The 15,786-nt window shown below is 47.5% G+C and overlaps 4 protein-coding genes across 4 annotated transcripts; 1 reads left to right on the forward strand and 3 right to left on the reverse strand.

The window, feature by feature from the left end:
- Positions 1-1,104: 1,104 nt before the first annotated feature.
- Positions 1,105-2,824, reverse strand: DFL_008415 (uncharacterized protein; the record flags this gene model as incomplete). Its single annotated transcript, XM_067638145.1, has 5 exons — positions 1,105-1,236; positions 1,309-1,453; positions 1,508-1,596; positions 1,655-2,439; positions 2,500-2,824. The coding sequence occupies 5 exons, from the start codon at positions 2,822-2,824 to the stop codon at positions 1,105-1,107; spliced, it is 1,476 nt and encodes a 491-aa protein (XP_067486063.1).
- Positions 2,825-3,884: 1,060 nt separating this feature from the next.
- Positions 3,885-5,096, reverse strand: DFL_008416 (uncharacterized protein; the record flags this gene model as incomplete). Its single annotated transcript, XM_067638146.1, has 6 exons — positions 3,885-3,903; positions 3,965-4,060; positions 4,131-4,278; positions 4,351-4,579; positions 4,642-4,656; positions 4,764-5,096. 6 exons carry the CDS (start codon positions 5,094-5,096, stop codon positions 3,885-3,887), a joined length of 840 nt encoding a protein of 279 aa, XP_067486064.1.
- A 2,774-nt stretch (positions 5,097-7,870) lies between these two features.
- DFL_008417 (uncharacterized protein) lies at positions 7,871-13,085 on the forward strand (the record flags this gene model as incomplete). Its single annotated transcript, XM_067638147.1, has 8 exons — positions 7,871-8,524; positions 8,609-8,854; positions 9,047-9,275; positions 9,398-9,469; positions 9,530-9,622; positions 9,679-10,704; positions 10,769-11,062; positions 11,128-13,085. The coding sequence occupies 8 exons, from the start codon at positions 7,871-7,873 to the stop codon at positions 13,083-13,085; spliced, it is 4,572 nt and encodes a 1,523-aa protein (XP_067486065.1).
- Positions 13,086-13,632: 547 nt separating this feature from the next.
- On the reverse strand, positions 13,633-15,011 carry DFL_008418 (uncharacterized protein; the record flags this gene model as incomplete). Its single annotated transcript, XM_067638148.1, has 4 exons — positions 13,633-13,722; positions 13,786-14,321; positions 14,491-14,833; positions 14,895-15,011. 4 exons carry the CDS (start codon positions 15,009-15,011, stop codon positions 13,633-13,635), a joined length of 1,086 nt encoding a protein of 361 aa, XP_067486066.1.
- Between the last annotated feature and the right edge of the window lie 775 nt (positions 15,012-15,786).

The raw sequence follows: 15,786 nt of genomic DNA on the forward strand, positions 1-15,786 counted from the left end.
ATTCGAACTTCGAGTCGAAAGATTATAATCAATACTGTTAGCGTAGACTAAAGGCCAGATGCGATTTAAGTTGGGAATTTCTTTGCGGCAAAACTGTATACGTAACATGGAGCACTCTTTCGTGTTTGAGAGCTCACCTTCTGGAGCATATTCCGAATTCGAAACTGTAATATGCTGTGCACACATTTCTGGCTGATGTTGGCGGGCAAAGTTATGGACTTCGAGGCTGTGTGTAGTTAGTGTTGATATGTCCGCAGTTAACCCATAGTTCAAATTGATAAACATGTTTCCCGTATTGATACTCTGTGGTCATGGACGGATAAATGTATAGGTACCCATCCGCCGCAAACTTATATCATGCAAACATGATGAGATGGGATATATGCTCGAAATCCTTTAAACAGTCAACTTGCAAGCTTGCCTCGCTAACTCTTTTTTTGTTGTATTTTATCACACCAACACAGGCTGTCCAGGGTCGAGACTGCGTCCTCGGAACCGATCTTTAAACCATCCTTCTTATTCTCAGCATCGGTAGCATCCAAATTTGGGATATGTGGGTAGCAGTACCAGTTCATGTCAGAAACAGTGTGATAAAGCGTGATAAAAAACGCTAATTATAACCCTTTCAATTCCTCCTTAGGCATATATATAATGGAACATGTACAATGAGCATGTTAATTATACAACACTTTGAGTATACTACGTCTTGTATGCACATACCTAGTAGTCATATTAGTATGTATACCAAAGCCACGTGCTCAATTAATGGTTATATCTGAGCCAAAATGTTTGAGTCTGGCAGCACTAAGTTCTTCGGTATTTTAACATTCCTCCGGGTATGATTTAAAGTAGCAGCAGCTGGTGGACGTCCCACCTCTCTTAGAACCATGAACGCGTACGGTGAAAGAAATCCAGAAACAAAAGCAGTAGTTTGGACTTAAACAGAGTAGATTAAATGGCTAAGCTGAAACATAAAAGCCCCCCCAAAAAACAATAATACATCTATAATTCAGGGTATCTCGCAACTTGTATGCTCCTCCCAATGCGAATTCATTTCTTCAACTTCCTCGTATTTCACCATCAAAACACCATGTGTGAATAATTTCATGTGCTCGAAAACTCTCGGTCTACTTCTTCGTAGTGCTCGAAGAAGCCGGCAAAGATCTTGACGCCTAGACCGGGGTCCAAGCTGCCGACTGTGGCACGGATCGAGTGCATGGATAACTGTGCAATGCCCTGTGGTTTTGGTTACATTGTTAGTTATGACAACTCGGTTAAGTGGCGTAAGCAAAGACAGGATTTACATACCGCGTCAATGGCTCGAACTCCCATGGCAGATGACAACATGGGGCCGACGGTCCCTCCTGATCGTGAGTCGTTTCTGATCTGGAACGTTTGGAGGGCCGAATCCGATTTTTCGGCGATGGATTTGAGGATAGATGTAGACACAGCGCTGTAATTACATATTAGCGGGGAGTAAATAAAGATTTGTAAAAAGGAAGCTTACTCGGTGGTCATATGCCCATTACTGTCAGCAGCAATAGCTAAACCGACATTAAGATGCGGCTTATGGTTATCCAGATACACATATTCAAACTACGTGAATGTTAGAATTGTTATTTCTTGGGGAGATTACCGACTTGGGAGGGCTTACGTTGGGGTTAACAGCGTGGGTAACATCTGCGCTGAGCAGAAAGCTGTTTGCATACGTCCTGCCAATTGTGTTCTTTCCGGCGTTACCGAAACACTCTACGATCCGCTCGACGGTGATAGGCATATAGTTTCCTGCAGCACCCTGTCGCAATTTACTACCGATTTCCTCGTCATCGAAGAACCCAGCCAAAGAGATGGTGCTTCCTTCGGCGACGGATTCGGCAGCATAGATCAGCCCTTCCAAAGCAGCCCAGGAACAGATCTTATCGTCGATTCGACAAGCAGATAGTAGCTCCTGGTCCATACCGATGAGAGCTGCTGGTTGGCTGTCAAACAGCTCGAGCTCCCAATCTACGATATCGCTGGTATCTTTGATAGAGAGTCGTCTTGCAATCAATTCCAACAGCCGTGGTGGCTGAGTGGAGGCAAAGGAGTTGGCACGGGGAGCGAGTATATGCCCTTCCTTCGAGCCTAGCTTGCTAGCATCCTTTGTCAATTTTCTAGCCGCTCCCTCCAAGCCGATGATCGGTACCATCTGTGTTTCTTTGTTGAATGGTCCAGCCGAAGGAGCGCCAAAATGAGGAGCGAGAGTTGGAATCTTGGCGATAGGCCAGTCCAGCTTCACGAGTTGGCTGGTAGACTTTCCGGAGTCGGAATTCTTGACGATAACTCTACCGCCAATACTGAGGTCTCGGTCCCACCATGTACTGTTCAAAGCGCCAGCATAGGGGGCGACACCGAGTTGGACGTATCCGTCCCTGCCTGGCTTAGTGGAAACGGGCTTTACTGTATCCCCTCTGAATTAGCAAATGTCCGCTTCGACCAAGCTGTTTTTGGTGTACCTACACCTCGTGGTCAAAGCATCAATGTGGCCTGCACACAATGCAAACCCATTCCCAGCTCTATAGTCCTTGCCGATCACGAAAGCCATCATGCTGCTGCCATTTCTGGTCGTGAAGTACCGTCCACCAGCTTTAACCTTCTCGCTCCAATCTTCACGTTCGCTTAGTTCGGTGAAACCATTAGCCTTCAAACGTGCCGCAAACGCCTCTACAACGTGGAAAACAGTCGGATTATCGGTGATAAACTCTAGAAAGGGGTTGGTGTAGTCTTCCGGGCTGATGTCGGATGCAGTTGGTGCTTTGGCAGCTACTGGCGGTGCAGTATACATCACGGTTGTATACCCGGCTTGTGGAGGAGGCGGGGGGATGTATATGAGCCGGAAGCTGTATGAACTGTGATACCAGGGCCGAAAGGTGGTCGCCCCGAGTAGCTAGAGGTGCAGAAGGTGCATTCTGGGTCTTCAAAGGCACTCGAAGAGGCCGACATGTACCGAGAGCAAGTCGAGCAGCGCATTTGGCTGGTTTCAAGGGGTTCGAAGGCTCCGTGTTCGATGTTTAGACGGTATTGTCGGCCTGTGATGACACGAATGCTGCCGTTGTTGATATCCTTCATGGTCTTGCGCCGATTACGGTGAGGTGAGCTGAAGTGGAAGATGGGATGATGTAGGGGAAGGCGGCCTTACATAGGTCGAGATGGTGGTGTGGATCCGGTGTGGGATTAACCCAGCCATCGCCTTTTTCGGCCGACCAACCGACATTGGGCGGACAAACACCACTCACCTTAGGTCGCTTTAAGGCCAACCAAGCGGGAAGTTGCATGAGAAGGACGAAAAGCAAGGTCGGATTCTTGATTTTAAGTGGTGTGCCTGAGTAAGGACATGATATTATGGTATGTAAGGGAACCTGTGATCTCGTGCAGTTTTAGACTAATCAATAGCCATGATGAGAAGGTGTATCCGTTGGACCGCTAATATCGACGACCGGATTAACGATTTTAGTGTCGTCTTCTGGTATCACATGCATTATGTTGTACGACCAACTGTTTTGGATATTCTATTCGATTTGACCCGGTTTATTCTGCTAGATAATAGTTTGGATGCTGGGTTTGCAGGTTCATGATTGTTGAACATGTATTTTATATCCAGCTGCTTATATGCATGATCTTACGTCTACGGGACTAGTTGGATATAGTCATGTTAAGCTAAGTGGGAACTCGAAGTCCAACTTAACTAACAGTTGGGGATTTGCTATAGTGATAAGGAATATATCTTATTTAGATATCTATAGCTGCATTGGTGATTCTATCAATATCTAACTCTCTGGTGTATACTCTAGGATTCAACCAGTAGGCTTAATACTGCCCTACAATTTAAATATAATAATGGATTCTCAAGGACAGCAGTAGCCGCTACACTGATGTTAGCAAGAATTCATACAGCAGGGGAATCTGATTTGTATCAATAACTTACCCGTCGACAATAATATCAGAGCCGGTCATATAACTACCAGCATCTGATGCTAGCAGCAAATAAGCACCCTTCAGTTCATGAGTGTATCCTTCCCGTCTATAGATTGAGTTAATATTTATTAATGTTTTCTACTAGATCATGTAAAGTTGAAAACGTGGAGACAAACCTCATAGGGGTCTTTTCATGCCACTGCTTCTTCTGCTCTAACGGAACAAAGTTGCCGATTTCTGTGATGATATAACCTGGAGAAATACTATTCACTCGCGCGAATTCGGCCCATTCGACGGCAAGACTTCTGCAAAAGTGGACCACAGCTTATCATAACAGTTAGTTGATTTCTTTTATCATGTTTTTTTTTTTTTTTTTTTTAGAGCGAGACGACCTACCTGCTTTGGACATATTATAGACAGCTTGAAGCTGTGGTATGTTAACGATATGTCCACTCATGGAGGCCGTAGCAATAAATGATCCTCGAAATGAGGGGTCTTCGAGGTTTTGGCGTCTGAAATGGGTACCGGCTGCCCTTGCACTGTAAAAGACGCCGTCGACGTTCGTTTTGGTGATTCTTTCATAACATGATACGTCCGGTCTCGCATCGGGATTTGAAGGGTCAGTCTATTAGAAAGCATTAATTGGTTACCATGAACATTGTGGTAAGGTTGCATAGCTTTACGTACACCCAAGATTGGACCCTATGATATCAAGCAGTTAGTTGGTTAGTTATCGATGTATCACACTCCACGGTAGCATTGGGCAGTCTGTGGGTATCTGCATAACTGCAGGAACATGCACAACTTGCCTGCGTCCACGCCACCCCAGCATTTGCAACAAAGACATCCAGTTTGCCCCCAAACTCCTTAACCTGCTCGTCAACAGCATTTTTCACTTCTTGTTCGTCCGTAACTCCAACTTTATAAGCCTTGCATACGACACCATACTTGCTACTAATTTCAGCTGCTCTATCGACAGCTGCGCCATTGGTATTGTACCAAATCGCAACATTGGCACCTTGTTCTGCGAAGGCATGGGCTATGTCTAGGCCGATACCCTGGCCCGCTCCCGTAATGATTGCGAAACGACCTTTTAGGTCGAAAAGTTCCTTGACGGAAGTGCGGGTAGGTGTGGGAGACATGGTTCTTGGAGCTTTGTTGGGGTGAAATTTTTTTTTTTTTTTTTTTTTTTTGTGAATGAATAAAGATTAAAGGATCACACAACGGATCTCGCTCGACTGGTTCAAGCTATCGGTATGAGAGGATGCAGGAAATTCAACTTTTTTGGAGAGGTTGTGTGACTCGATTGGAGCTAATTATAAAGCCACGGGGATATGGTATCTATAGTAGCGGGAAGGTGTAGTTGCAGCTTTTTCGGCGTCGAGGTCAAAGGATCAGACGAGAGTATTTTGGGGGAACGGTGCAGGCTTTATGCAAGGTCCAAGCATTCCCGTCAACCTTCGCGGTTTACTAAATCCACCAATACAAATCTACTGTAGCTACCTACTGCAGCGGTAAAAGCTAGATCGAGAAGCTCACGAATTTCAACCCTTCGGGGAGAATCTCGGGTTCTAATGTGACAACTCAGCACTATGTCGGAATTATAACAAGAAGCTTATTTCTCTATAGGTGAAACATAGCAGGGTCTGGTGATTTATGAATGCTTTTTCCTTTATCTATGAACTGGAAACGTGATGTTGCAGGGTCCATTCAATTCATGGATCTTGGATATGGGTTAGACTGCCTTTGAGAGGGGTCCTACCTTAGCTACGGGATTGAGTTTCGGCTCAGAATTTTGACGTCAGTTGGTCTCATTCCCGCAACCACAAACAACATTCGATGCCCGAATTGGTGATACACTTGAGGCTGGAGGTATTTGTCATACTCCATAGCTATATCGCTACATGTGTTCCTGTTTCTATAAAGGTAAACTCCCTTTGTAGTTATCATTCCATCTGGTAGTTGTCATCCTTTTTGACAGCGATAACATGAATATCAAGCCTTTGCGAGATCGCAAACAACAAACGAACATTCGATGCAACAAAAAAAAATTGTAAGACTTAGCTAGCGCTAACTAGCTCCTAAGTCCAGAACAAAAGAACCGTACTAACCAAGGATCCAACGGGGCTATGAACAAGGGGCTTCTTTATCTGTCATGCTTGCAAGTCCTGCAGCCACCGTCGAAGTCAAGTGCTTCTTCCCCTGCAGATCCGAATCTAGGATCCTCCGCTTCGTGGTCTTGCTGAATAAGTGAAGGTTTGTGCAACCCTTCTAAGTGGATGCATAGTTCCAACGACCGAACTAATCCACCCCACCCATTCAGAAAACCGGGTTCTAGAACAAGAAGCGGCTACCCGCCGGGCCTGGTGGCTATCGACAGTACTTTTTCGCTTTCGACCCAATGTCTGGGGTGCGGAAGGGACGCGGGAACCCAAACATTTTCTGCTCACATGATATCAAAGGAGCCCCGTTCGCGATGAAATTGCAGCTACAGAGCATGCAAGGCTTTTGAAAAAAAATAAAATAAAATTTGACGGCCGCCAACATGTTTACATCGGATTCAGGCATCATATACAAGCACAGTGATTCGGCAATGTTCATCACGGCCCGAGCCAAGATGTAGCCCGGTTTCAACAATCGAGATGAGCACGCATGCAGCAGCCTTCCGCTCATACGCCCATTAGGTGTCTATACTAGTACTGCGTATAATGGAGATCTATATAAAGAGGACCTATCTCGCCGTTCTGCCTCCGATTCGCCATCAAAAGCCAAGAGTCCCAGTAAGCCTTAGCTTCGTCAGTGAAGAAGCTACTTATACACAGTAAATTAACAACCCCCACCATGGCAGATATTTTGTTCTAGTCCCAAACGAGGGCCGTCCCGCCTTCCGCCTGTGTTTGATTGGCACAGACCTCCCGCTTAGCGCTACACAGTACTAGCAGCGTGGGCCTGGCCAGGTTTGAGTTCGTCGTCCCGCCAACCCAACTCAACCAACCGAGTCTCAAATCCAAGCGGGAAGGCCTCACCACAACAGGCATCGTATGCAATCCAGACTTCAGACCTCTGTTGATTGATGCTTTGTTTTTAATAGAGGGGCCAACGCTACTACCACTACGGATTGTTACGGAGTATATACCTGATTGTCAGTCAGCTGATTTCGAGAGGTCAATTAACACGCCTTTTTTCCCACTTGATTCCTGCTTCTCCTTCTCCTTTCTATCTATTGTGTCGCCGTCGTTGTTTCCAAACCTCCTCCGTATAGCTCCCCTCCCCTGGCCTAGCCTGTCAGACTTTCCAGCTGTGTCTCTCGCCTGGTCGAGCCAAGATTGACCGTCTTACCATAGGTATGTTCGAAGCTTTTTCCAAACATTCTTGTTGGTTATCACCAAAGTGCACTCCGGCCTGACACTGGCGAAGAGCATTGGGTCCTGACTCGCTGGATAAAGCTAGCCCCAGTTTTTTCTAATTTTTCCCTTATTGGCCAAAGGTCCCTACTTCCTGTTTCGTCTGATGTTCGAGGCCTTGGTGATGCAAAAGACCGAACTAACCTAACGTACCCGGTGGTGACGACAGGCATATCAGTCTTGGCCTGAACGTCTAGCTAGAGCCTCAAATTCAAGGGAATCCCATTCATTGCTGGGAGGTTCCAGGGTCAAGTCAACTGGCTATTATCGTCGACATATCTTGATGTTGTTCAGCCGTGAGGAACAAATTGGTGCGCTTTTTGGTTCTTCAGCATCAGTAAGCCTCCTCTTCTTTCCCTTGTTCATTACCTACCTGCACCTCCAACAACCAATATATCACCACCCTCTTTAGATTCCTACAATTTCTCATCTACCCATCTATCAATCTTTAACTAACCTCTCTTCTCCCGGCTTGCCCTTTACTTCTTTTCATCAGTCTCTACCTCAAAGATATGTCATCGACCTCCAACTTCACCCTCCCGCAAGATTTGACTTTTCAAGAAGTCTTCCATGTGCTGAAAGAGAAATTCGGTTTCCCATTGCCTCCAGAGGAGATGAGCTTAGCTGCTTTGGGCCAAGAAAAATTCAACTTCTTTGCTCAAAGCAAATTCTTATTAACATACGCTAGACGCAACTTTGCAGCTGCCGTCCGAGAATTTGAAGCCTTTGCAAACCTCGACAATTTAGCTGAAGAGACATTGTCCAAGGCTTCTGGCATCCAGTCTACTAAACGAAGACAAGCCGCCATCCAAAAACGACGCATCCAGGCATTCAATCAAGAACTCGAGAAGCAATTGCGGCTTTTCAATCGCGACGGAGGTAGCATCGCTACCCAAGGAAATCAAAGAAATTCAATTCTCAGTGCTGGTAGACGAACTGTCACCGAGCGCTCTAACAGTCTTCTCAAAACGTCAGACGAGGCGAGACAAAAGGTTCTCCAGTGGCGGCTGAACAACATGGCTGCACGCAGCGGCGAGAGCAGCAACCCCACGTCGAGATTGGGCCTGCGCACGAGGGAGTCTTTTGACAACGAGATCAATGATGCCTTCCCATCCTTCTACGAGGAACCCACGGAGATTGATATTGAAACCGACGAGTCTGGAATGGTCAGTATCCATCTGAATATCTTCCATTCAATTATCTATTGGCAATTGACATAAGTACCCATGTGGTGGTATGTTGCGTACTAGATTCCTGTAGACTCTTTTCGTGCGGAAGCCCTCCCTGGGGTCCTTCCTGAGGTTGGTTTTGAGGATGCCCCCAGTAGAAATATCCTCAAAGCCCAGGAGCAGCCTCCGACTGCGCCTCCATCCTCAAAACCTCTGGATTCTCCTGTCCACTCTCCTCCTGCTAAACCCGTTAAGTCTGAGAACTGGAATTGGGGCACCTACAAGCCACCGCCAGGAACTTTAACATCGCGGCCTAACTTTACTCAGGTACCCAAACCTTCTACTGTACCCGCCCTGAATTCCAACCCTGCATCTAAATCAAATTCCTTTGTTCGGTTGGTTTCTTCTGATACCTCTACCCGACGCCTCCGTACGGAGGATACAAAGAAACGGAAGCAGAATCACTGCTCTCGTGATGTCATTGAACCTCCTTCTAAACGCCAGTCTCCCATTCCCCAGGACCGGCGGAACCCAATGAAGGTTCAAGCTCCCAGACCAGTCCCAGGAGCCTCGTCCTCCCGAGGTCCGATCCGGCAGGAGTCTTGGACCGAGAATCAAGTTCCAAATAGCTTCAAAACATCCAAAGCTCCTTACAGTTTTGAGACGGATACGACGGAAGAGTCTACCCCGGATTCCATGCTACGATCTCGGAACGAATATCAAGGCACCCAACCCACTTCCTTCAATAGTACGATGGAGGGAAAACTTGCCACGTCTGGAAGATATGACGACATCTCAGAGGACCTCATACCCCTACCCATGAGTCTCGGGGCGAGAGCCATATTGGCCCAGTTTATACTAGTCGAACAGCGTCGTCTAGTAGCACTGGTTCGACGAACGGATCACGACCAGTTATGCGTGGTGGGAGCGGGAACAGACCTGGTAAGCTAACATATACTCTATATTTCCTTTCACACGACATCGTTTATTGATATCTTCTAGCTTCGCCATCGACCCAACTCCACTGTGAAGAGGAACAAGCTTCTTCTAAGGGATCCTATAGTGTAGGCGGGTCAACAATTGAGGAATTGCGCAGTAAGTTCCAGATGCCTTTAATGAGCCTTACAAAATATTCTAATGCCGCATTTTAGTGCTGGGCCTTCCAAAGTCACGACGACAGTCACCACCTGCCGGTAGATCTGTCTATCACGCCCCCCTACAGAACCGTCCAACTTCTGTACCCCCAAACGGCGGATCCCCACAATGTCACGAATCTGCCCCCGAGTCAGCAGGCACTGCAGCCCAATCTCGGAATAATTTGTCCCGCTCGGTATCAAGCAAAAACTGTAAACTCCACTTCTACCAAACATTAGAAAAAGAACAATTTCCCGGGGACAATTATAAAGAAATGTTCAGCGAGTTAAAAACCCCTTTTTGGCTTCAATGGGAAACTGAAAGGATGATCTTAGCGACGAGCGCACGAAATACAGAAGCGAATAAAGTGCCGACGCGCTTGCACAACCTCCTCACGGCATTTGCGGATGAGCCGGATATGGGGTACGAAGCCGCTCAGGATCGGTTCAAAGAATTTTGGACTCAGTTCAATGAAGAGGAAAAGTACCGTATTCCCAATCTCAAAAGGGATTCCTATGCTGCTATCCTTCGAAGCGAAAACGGCTGGGATAATAGGATTCAGCTTTCCGCGGAACTGGTACTGGACAGAGACACAGACCCGAACAAAGCTAGCAGCGAAGTATTCCGGCCTACCCTGCGACCCCGTGCGTTGAATTTGCGGCCTACAAGCACCCGCTTCGACCGCAGGTTTGGCTCCCATAGGTTCATGTCGCTTCGTGTTCTGAAGGTTGGGCCAATAACCAAGGCACTGAACTCTGATATTTACTATGATGCTCTCGCGAGATACCTAAGCCAGGAAGGATTCGAATACCTAGGTCGCCGATGGCGCGCGATTTGCCATCGATCTTCCACAAAGGACGAAAGTGGAAAACGCATTAGCCTCGCCAAACAAGACAAGAATCTCCAGGTCATTGTCATCATGTTTGCAGAGGAAGGTCCAGGTATCGAAACGATAGATCAACGGTCTGCTGTAGAGTGGCTCCTTCCGATCAACCAAAACCTTGAGTCCCAACAATGTAAATTATACGCACGAATCGCCCTTGGTATGACTTAGTTCTAGATCCACTCAGACGGTCTCAACTTACTAACAAAGGATCGGATGGATAGGCTTTTCAACCACTACCCCTAGTGTAGTTTTCGAGAAAAATGAGATCGACTACACAATTCGTGATATCGAAGTACACGGCCTCAAACCCGATAGGGGTGGCAAACTACCCAAATACTCACTTACGGACGGATGCGGCCTCGCCAGTCCAGCGGTATTCCGGGCAGTTGCTCGACAGCTAGGCTTGCCGTATCCACCCAGCGCAGTGCAGGCTCGCATTGGTGCGGCAAAAGGGCTTTGGATAATGGACCCGTCAATCCCGCTGGACTCGGAAGAGATGCAAATTCGAATTCGACGTAAGCGCCCACAAGTTACCCTCATAGACCGAATTAGCTGACATTTTTTTATATACCTCGTTCAGCTGATCAAAACAAATTCAAGGGTATATCGTTGGCGCCAGAACATCGTACCCTCGACATTTGCAACACGTCAAAGCCCCTCAAGGTCTCCGCCTTGAACTTACAGTTCATAGTGATCTTGTTGCACAATGGCGTCTCCGAGGCTACGCTCGAGGAACTTCTCCGAGAGGATATCCGGAATGAAGTTACAGAACTCTTCAAGGATGGAAGACTGGATGACGGGGCATCTTTGCGCAAGTATCTAGAAAGGGTCAAGCTAAAAGGCTCTCGATACGATGGAAAGGCTACAGCGATGAAAGGGAGGGTTCCTTTGAGTCTCGCTGAACGGGCAGTTGATCTGATCAACGCTGGATTCACCCTGCAGAACCTAACTTTGAAAATGTGGTTTCAAACGGTTCTGGTCAGTCACTGCGAGTCCATCAAGGACAAGATGCGCATTCGAATAGCTCAGAGTTGCCAGCCGTATTGCGTGCCCGATCCTTCCGGCAAGCTTAAGAAAGGACAGGTATATTTGAGGTTCGGCCCCGAGTCGAAATTTATCGACCCAAAGACCATGATGGCAATGGATATCTTAAGAGGAGACGTCTTGGTCGGACGGAATCCGGCCCATTTTGCGTCGGATGTCCAAAAAGTTACGGCGGTTGATATCCCAGAGCTACGGTATTTGACAGATGTCATCGTCTTTCCTGCCGACCCTGAAAGCAACGATCGGAGCCTAGCAGATTATTTGTCAGGTGGTGACTATGATGGCGACAGGGTTTGGACATGTTGGGATCAGAGGCTGGTAAGAGAGTTCAAGGGCGAACTGATCCACGGGCCAAGCACTATCAACATTGACCAGTATTTTGTGCCCGATCGTAAGATGGTGTGGGATGACTTCGGGATGGAAAACGAGTCTCCTAATGCATTCTCAACTTTCATCCAACACCACCTCAGAGCTGCCATGAACGAAGAACTTTTAGGACAGTGCACATCCCTTTTCGAGAAATTTGTATACAAAGAGTATAACGATAAAAGAGGAGTTCTAAATCTAGAGGTAGCGAAGCAGCTGGGCGCAGCCTGCGGGAAGCTCGTCGACGCTCCGAAGCAGGGAGTCCAACTAAAGCCAGGGTATTGGGAGAATTGGAAGAAGACCCACGGAAGCCCGTGGCTGCCTTTTTACAAAATGTCGGAGAAAGAGTTGAGAAGGAGACAGTTATTCGATAGAGCTAAAACAAGCAGGCACCCAATCGACAGGTTGAAATTCCAAGTGGCTGAGGATGAAGTTTCGTCCCTTATTGCTCTGTTCGAGGAATCTTTCAAGGACGCCTCATCCAGGGATGAAGATCTACTCATTTATAGCCGTAAATTCTTTTCTCGCTGCGATACCGATATGGAAAGTCAAGACCCATTTCTGAAGGGAGCGGCAGAGGAACTGCTCAGGCAAAGAAACCACCTCAATCGCGAATTGGATTCACTCAAGAAAAAATGGGGGGCATACTGGACGGGTCGTGACTTCGAGTGGGGGGACGAGAAGGATTCCGAAACATCCGGAACTCTCGTCGAAGAGTGCGTGCGCATGTTCGACGATATCCTGCCACTGCCGTGCGAAGATAAAAATCCGATAGGAATGACTCTTGTTGCACAATGGAAGCTTGGTGAACGGGATCCATTTTCAGAGTGGAACCGAGTGAAAACCTCCCTCCTACACGAGAGGATGTCTTCATGGAAGGATTACCACCCCGCTATTCCTTGGTTTATCGCAGGGGACATGATGTGCTTTGAGAAATGGCGGGTGACATCGGAGGAATTTGGAAGACGAAGCGGTTTTGTCACTCAACCGATATCAAGTGCGTCCCGTATCAAGGCGTTGGCTCTTAAAAAATCAGTTGAGGATAGGGAATGGCTCTCCGGAGGCCCTGGTGGGGAGGATGATAACCAGGACGACTCCGACGATGAGTTTAGCAATTTTGACGACTAGTTGCGCCAGTCACGGTGGCACTCCGGCGAACATTCTCTTCCCGAGAATTCCGTAGGCACACTGGCTCTACAAAAACCTCCATCCTTTACTTCGCTTCTACCCCCGGTCCCTCCTCCGCACCTCCTCTTTTTCTTTTCGGATAGATTTCTTTTCGCATTTCATGATTTTGGTTTTTTGGAAGCTATCTCTATTCCGGCGTTTGTGTCTGGCATTTGTATCTGGCGTTTCAGTTTCAGCGTTTCAGGCGTTAAGCTTGATGATACGATGTTTATCCTTTCAATTCCATATACTGTCATGCCCTGTTATTATCCTTCCATTGATTTAATTCTGAAGCAGGCCTGTTCTCGTTGCATATTGATTAAGCGACCGTTAGATCCCGATATAATTTTTGTAGAAGACCAAATACAACATCTTTGCCGTGATATCAGTAGCCTCAGGACTATATATTTACAAAGCATGCTCCTCCGAAAGCTATATCTACATATTCGCAATAACCACCCCCCCTCGCTGAAAGGCTGTTCCACATCGATATCGCAATGTTGATATTCTAAAGGCACTGGGAATACCAATCATTGGAATATTTACAAGTGCTCCCTGAAGCACAAACGGTGCATCCGGTATAGCCTTGACCGCCGCACTAATATATTTGTTAGCGGTTCGTGTCCATGAGTAGCTGAGATGATGGTAAATTTAAACTTACCTGGCCGTAGAGAGTCTGAGTACACCCGCTTCCGGCAGCAGTCGTCGTCCTCGTAGTGGTGGTGGTGGTCCTTGTGGTGGTAGTTGTAGTACCGCTGCTAACGTTGTTCCAATAATCCATATCGATCCAAGAAGTGCTGCCAACAATCCCACCCAACGTAAGTGGGGAAGACAACTTTTTAGCCCAACTAACACGCGTGCCCTGCGATCCATCACCCGTATTCCCATATTCCGCGTAGTAAACATTGTCAAGCGCTACACTCCACGTCGACCAACCCTCCGGTCTGACAACCGAACTCATCGCCGTGTTTTGGAAAACAGTTCTTGCGTAAGCACGCCACGGACGGCCGAGGTATGTTTTTACGCTCGAGCTTACCCCGGATTTTAGGGATATGGAGGAGGAGTTTATGACGTAGTACGATGGGTTTGTGTCGCTGTCGCGGCCGTTGGCGGTTATGTAGCCGGTGCCGGAGATGGCGATTGTACATTTTTCGAACCAGGCTATCGCCTGTTGGCCGAAGATGAAGTCCGTGGCGCCTTCGATGTAGCATTTGTTAAAGACGTTCTGGTTCGATACGCTCGTGTTAGAAAGAAAGTGCATCTTTTTCCTTTGCGGAGAATCCCCTGAGGGGGAAGTTTTGGAGATGAAATTGACTTACCGTTCCCTTATTAGCCAACAAGGTATCCTGATACCCCAAAAGCTTACACCCATAATACCCCTGCTGATTCCCCTGCGCGCTCAGCGCGATGGCCTGTACGCCACTACCCCTCGAATTCTGAATATTGATGTTATAAACTTTAAAGTCCGTAGTGTGAGCCCTCAATGTTCCCGAGGCGTCATTGTTACCTGCTACGTCAGCGCCGAGGGAGTTTACGAGGGTAACTTGGTTTTGGTTGTAATCTTGGTCGTTGGTGGTGTACCCGTATATCGTGATTTTGGCTTTGATGGTGTTGGGGATGTAGACTTGGCCATTGTAGGTCCCCGGTTGGATGAAGATCGTGAAGGAGGAGGTGGAGGAGGTGGGGATCGAGTTTATTGCCGATTGGAGCTGTCATGTACGCGGGGATTCAGTGAGTGGATCGGTTGGATGAGATTGGAGAGAAACTTACGTCGGTGTACTGTCCGCCGGATTTTGCGACTACGATCGCTCCGGATGGTGGTGATGTTCGAGATGCCGCCTGCGCCAGGGCGGTGAATATAGCGAGACAGGTGATGCTAACCTTCATTTTTTCTATCCTTTTCCCCCTCAATATTGTATTCGAACGCTGCCTGTTCGCAATTATGCCACGGGTGGAGAAGTTAACTACGGTTGGAAAACTTTTGGATTCTTGTTCTGGATCGGCGGGTCAAGGTACATTTTTTATACATGGCTCGAGCTCGGAGACAATGCTGTAATTACGGATCCGAGGGAGCCAAATCTTCGAACTCATCCCTGAAATAGAATCCGCCTTAGCTTGCGTTCTCGTAGCGATTCCAACGTAATTAGGTTTTCGAAGGGGTTTTAGGTTTCGCTCGCCGAAGGCAATAGCGAGATCTCGAGAACCCAGCGGACCGAAATCACCGTTTATACCACTGAACCATGGATGAGATGTGTGGAGTACAGGGATCATCGAGTCCGTGCAAGCTGCGGCCAAGAACACGATCCAGGGTTCGGGACCATCCAAAACACGTGCCAAGACGCCCACGATTTCTCCGTCTCGAGCATATTTGATGGGTTCCAGCGGGGAAATTTTAACCTTTTTTTTTGCATCGGAGAGGGGTGGTAGCCGTGGGTTTAAACCGCGGTTTCTGGAGTCGACGCAGGCGAGTTTTGCCTGAAAGCGTAGGCGATTCGGTCGAAGCTTTGCCGAATTTTGCTTGGGTCTGGAGAGTCAGTATCGTAGATGCGTAAATGCAGAGTTCCTTATTCGGCCTGGTACTTTAGACGATACTGCGGCGGTATTTCCGGATTTGATCTTAAGACCCTACGGATATAGACCGTTCGTGGCGAACCGTGGAATC

The sequence above is a fragment of the Arthrobotrys flagrans genome (assembly GCF_004000055.1).
Source record: "Arthrobotrys flagrans strain CBS H-5679 chromosome Unknown unitig_1, whole genome shotgun sequence".
Lineage (NCBI taxonomy): Eukaryota > Fungi > Ascomycota > Orbiliomycetes > Orbiliales > Orbiliaceae > Arthrobotrys > Arthrobotrys flagrans.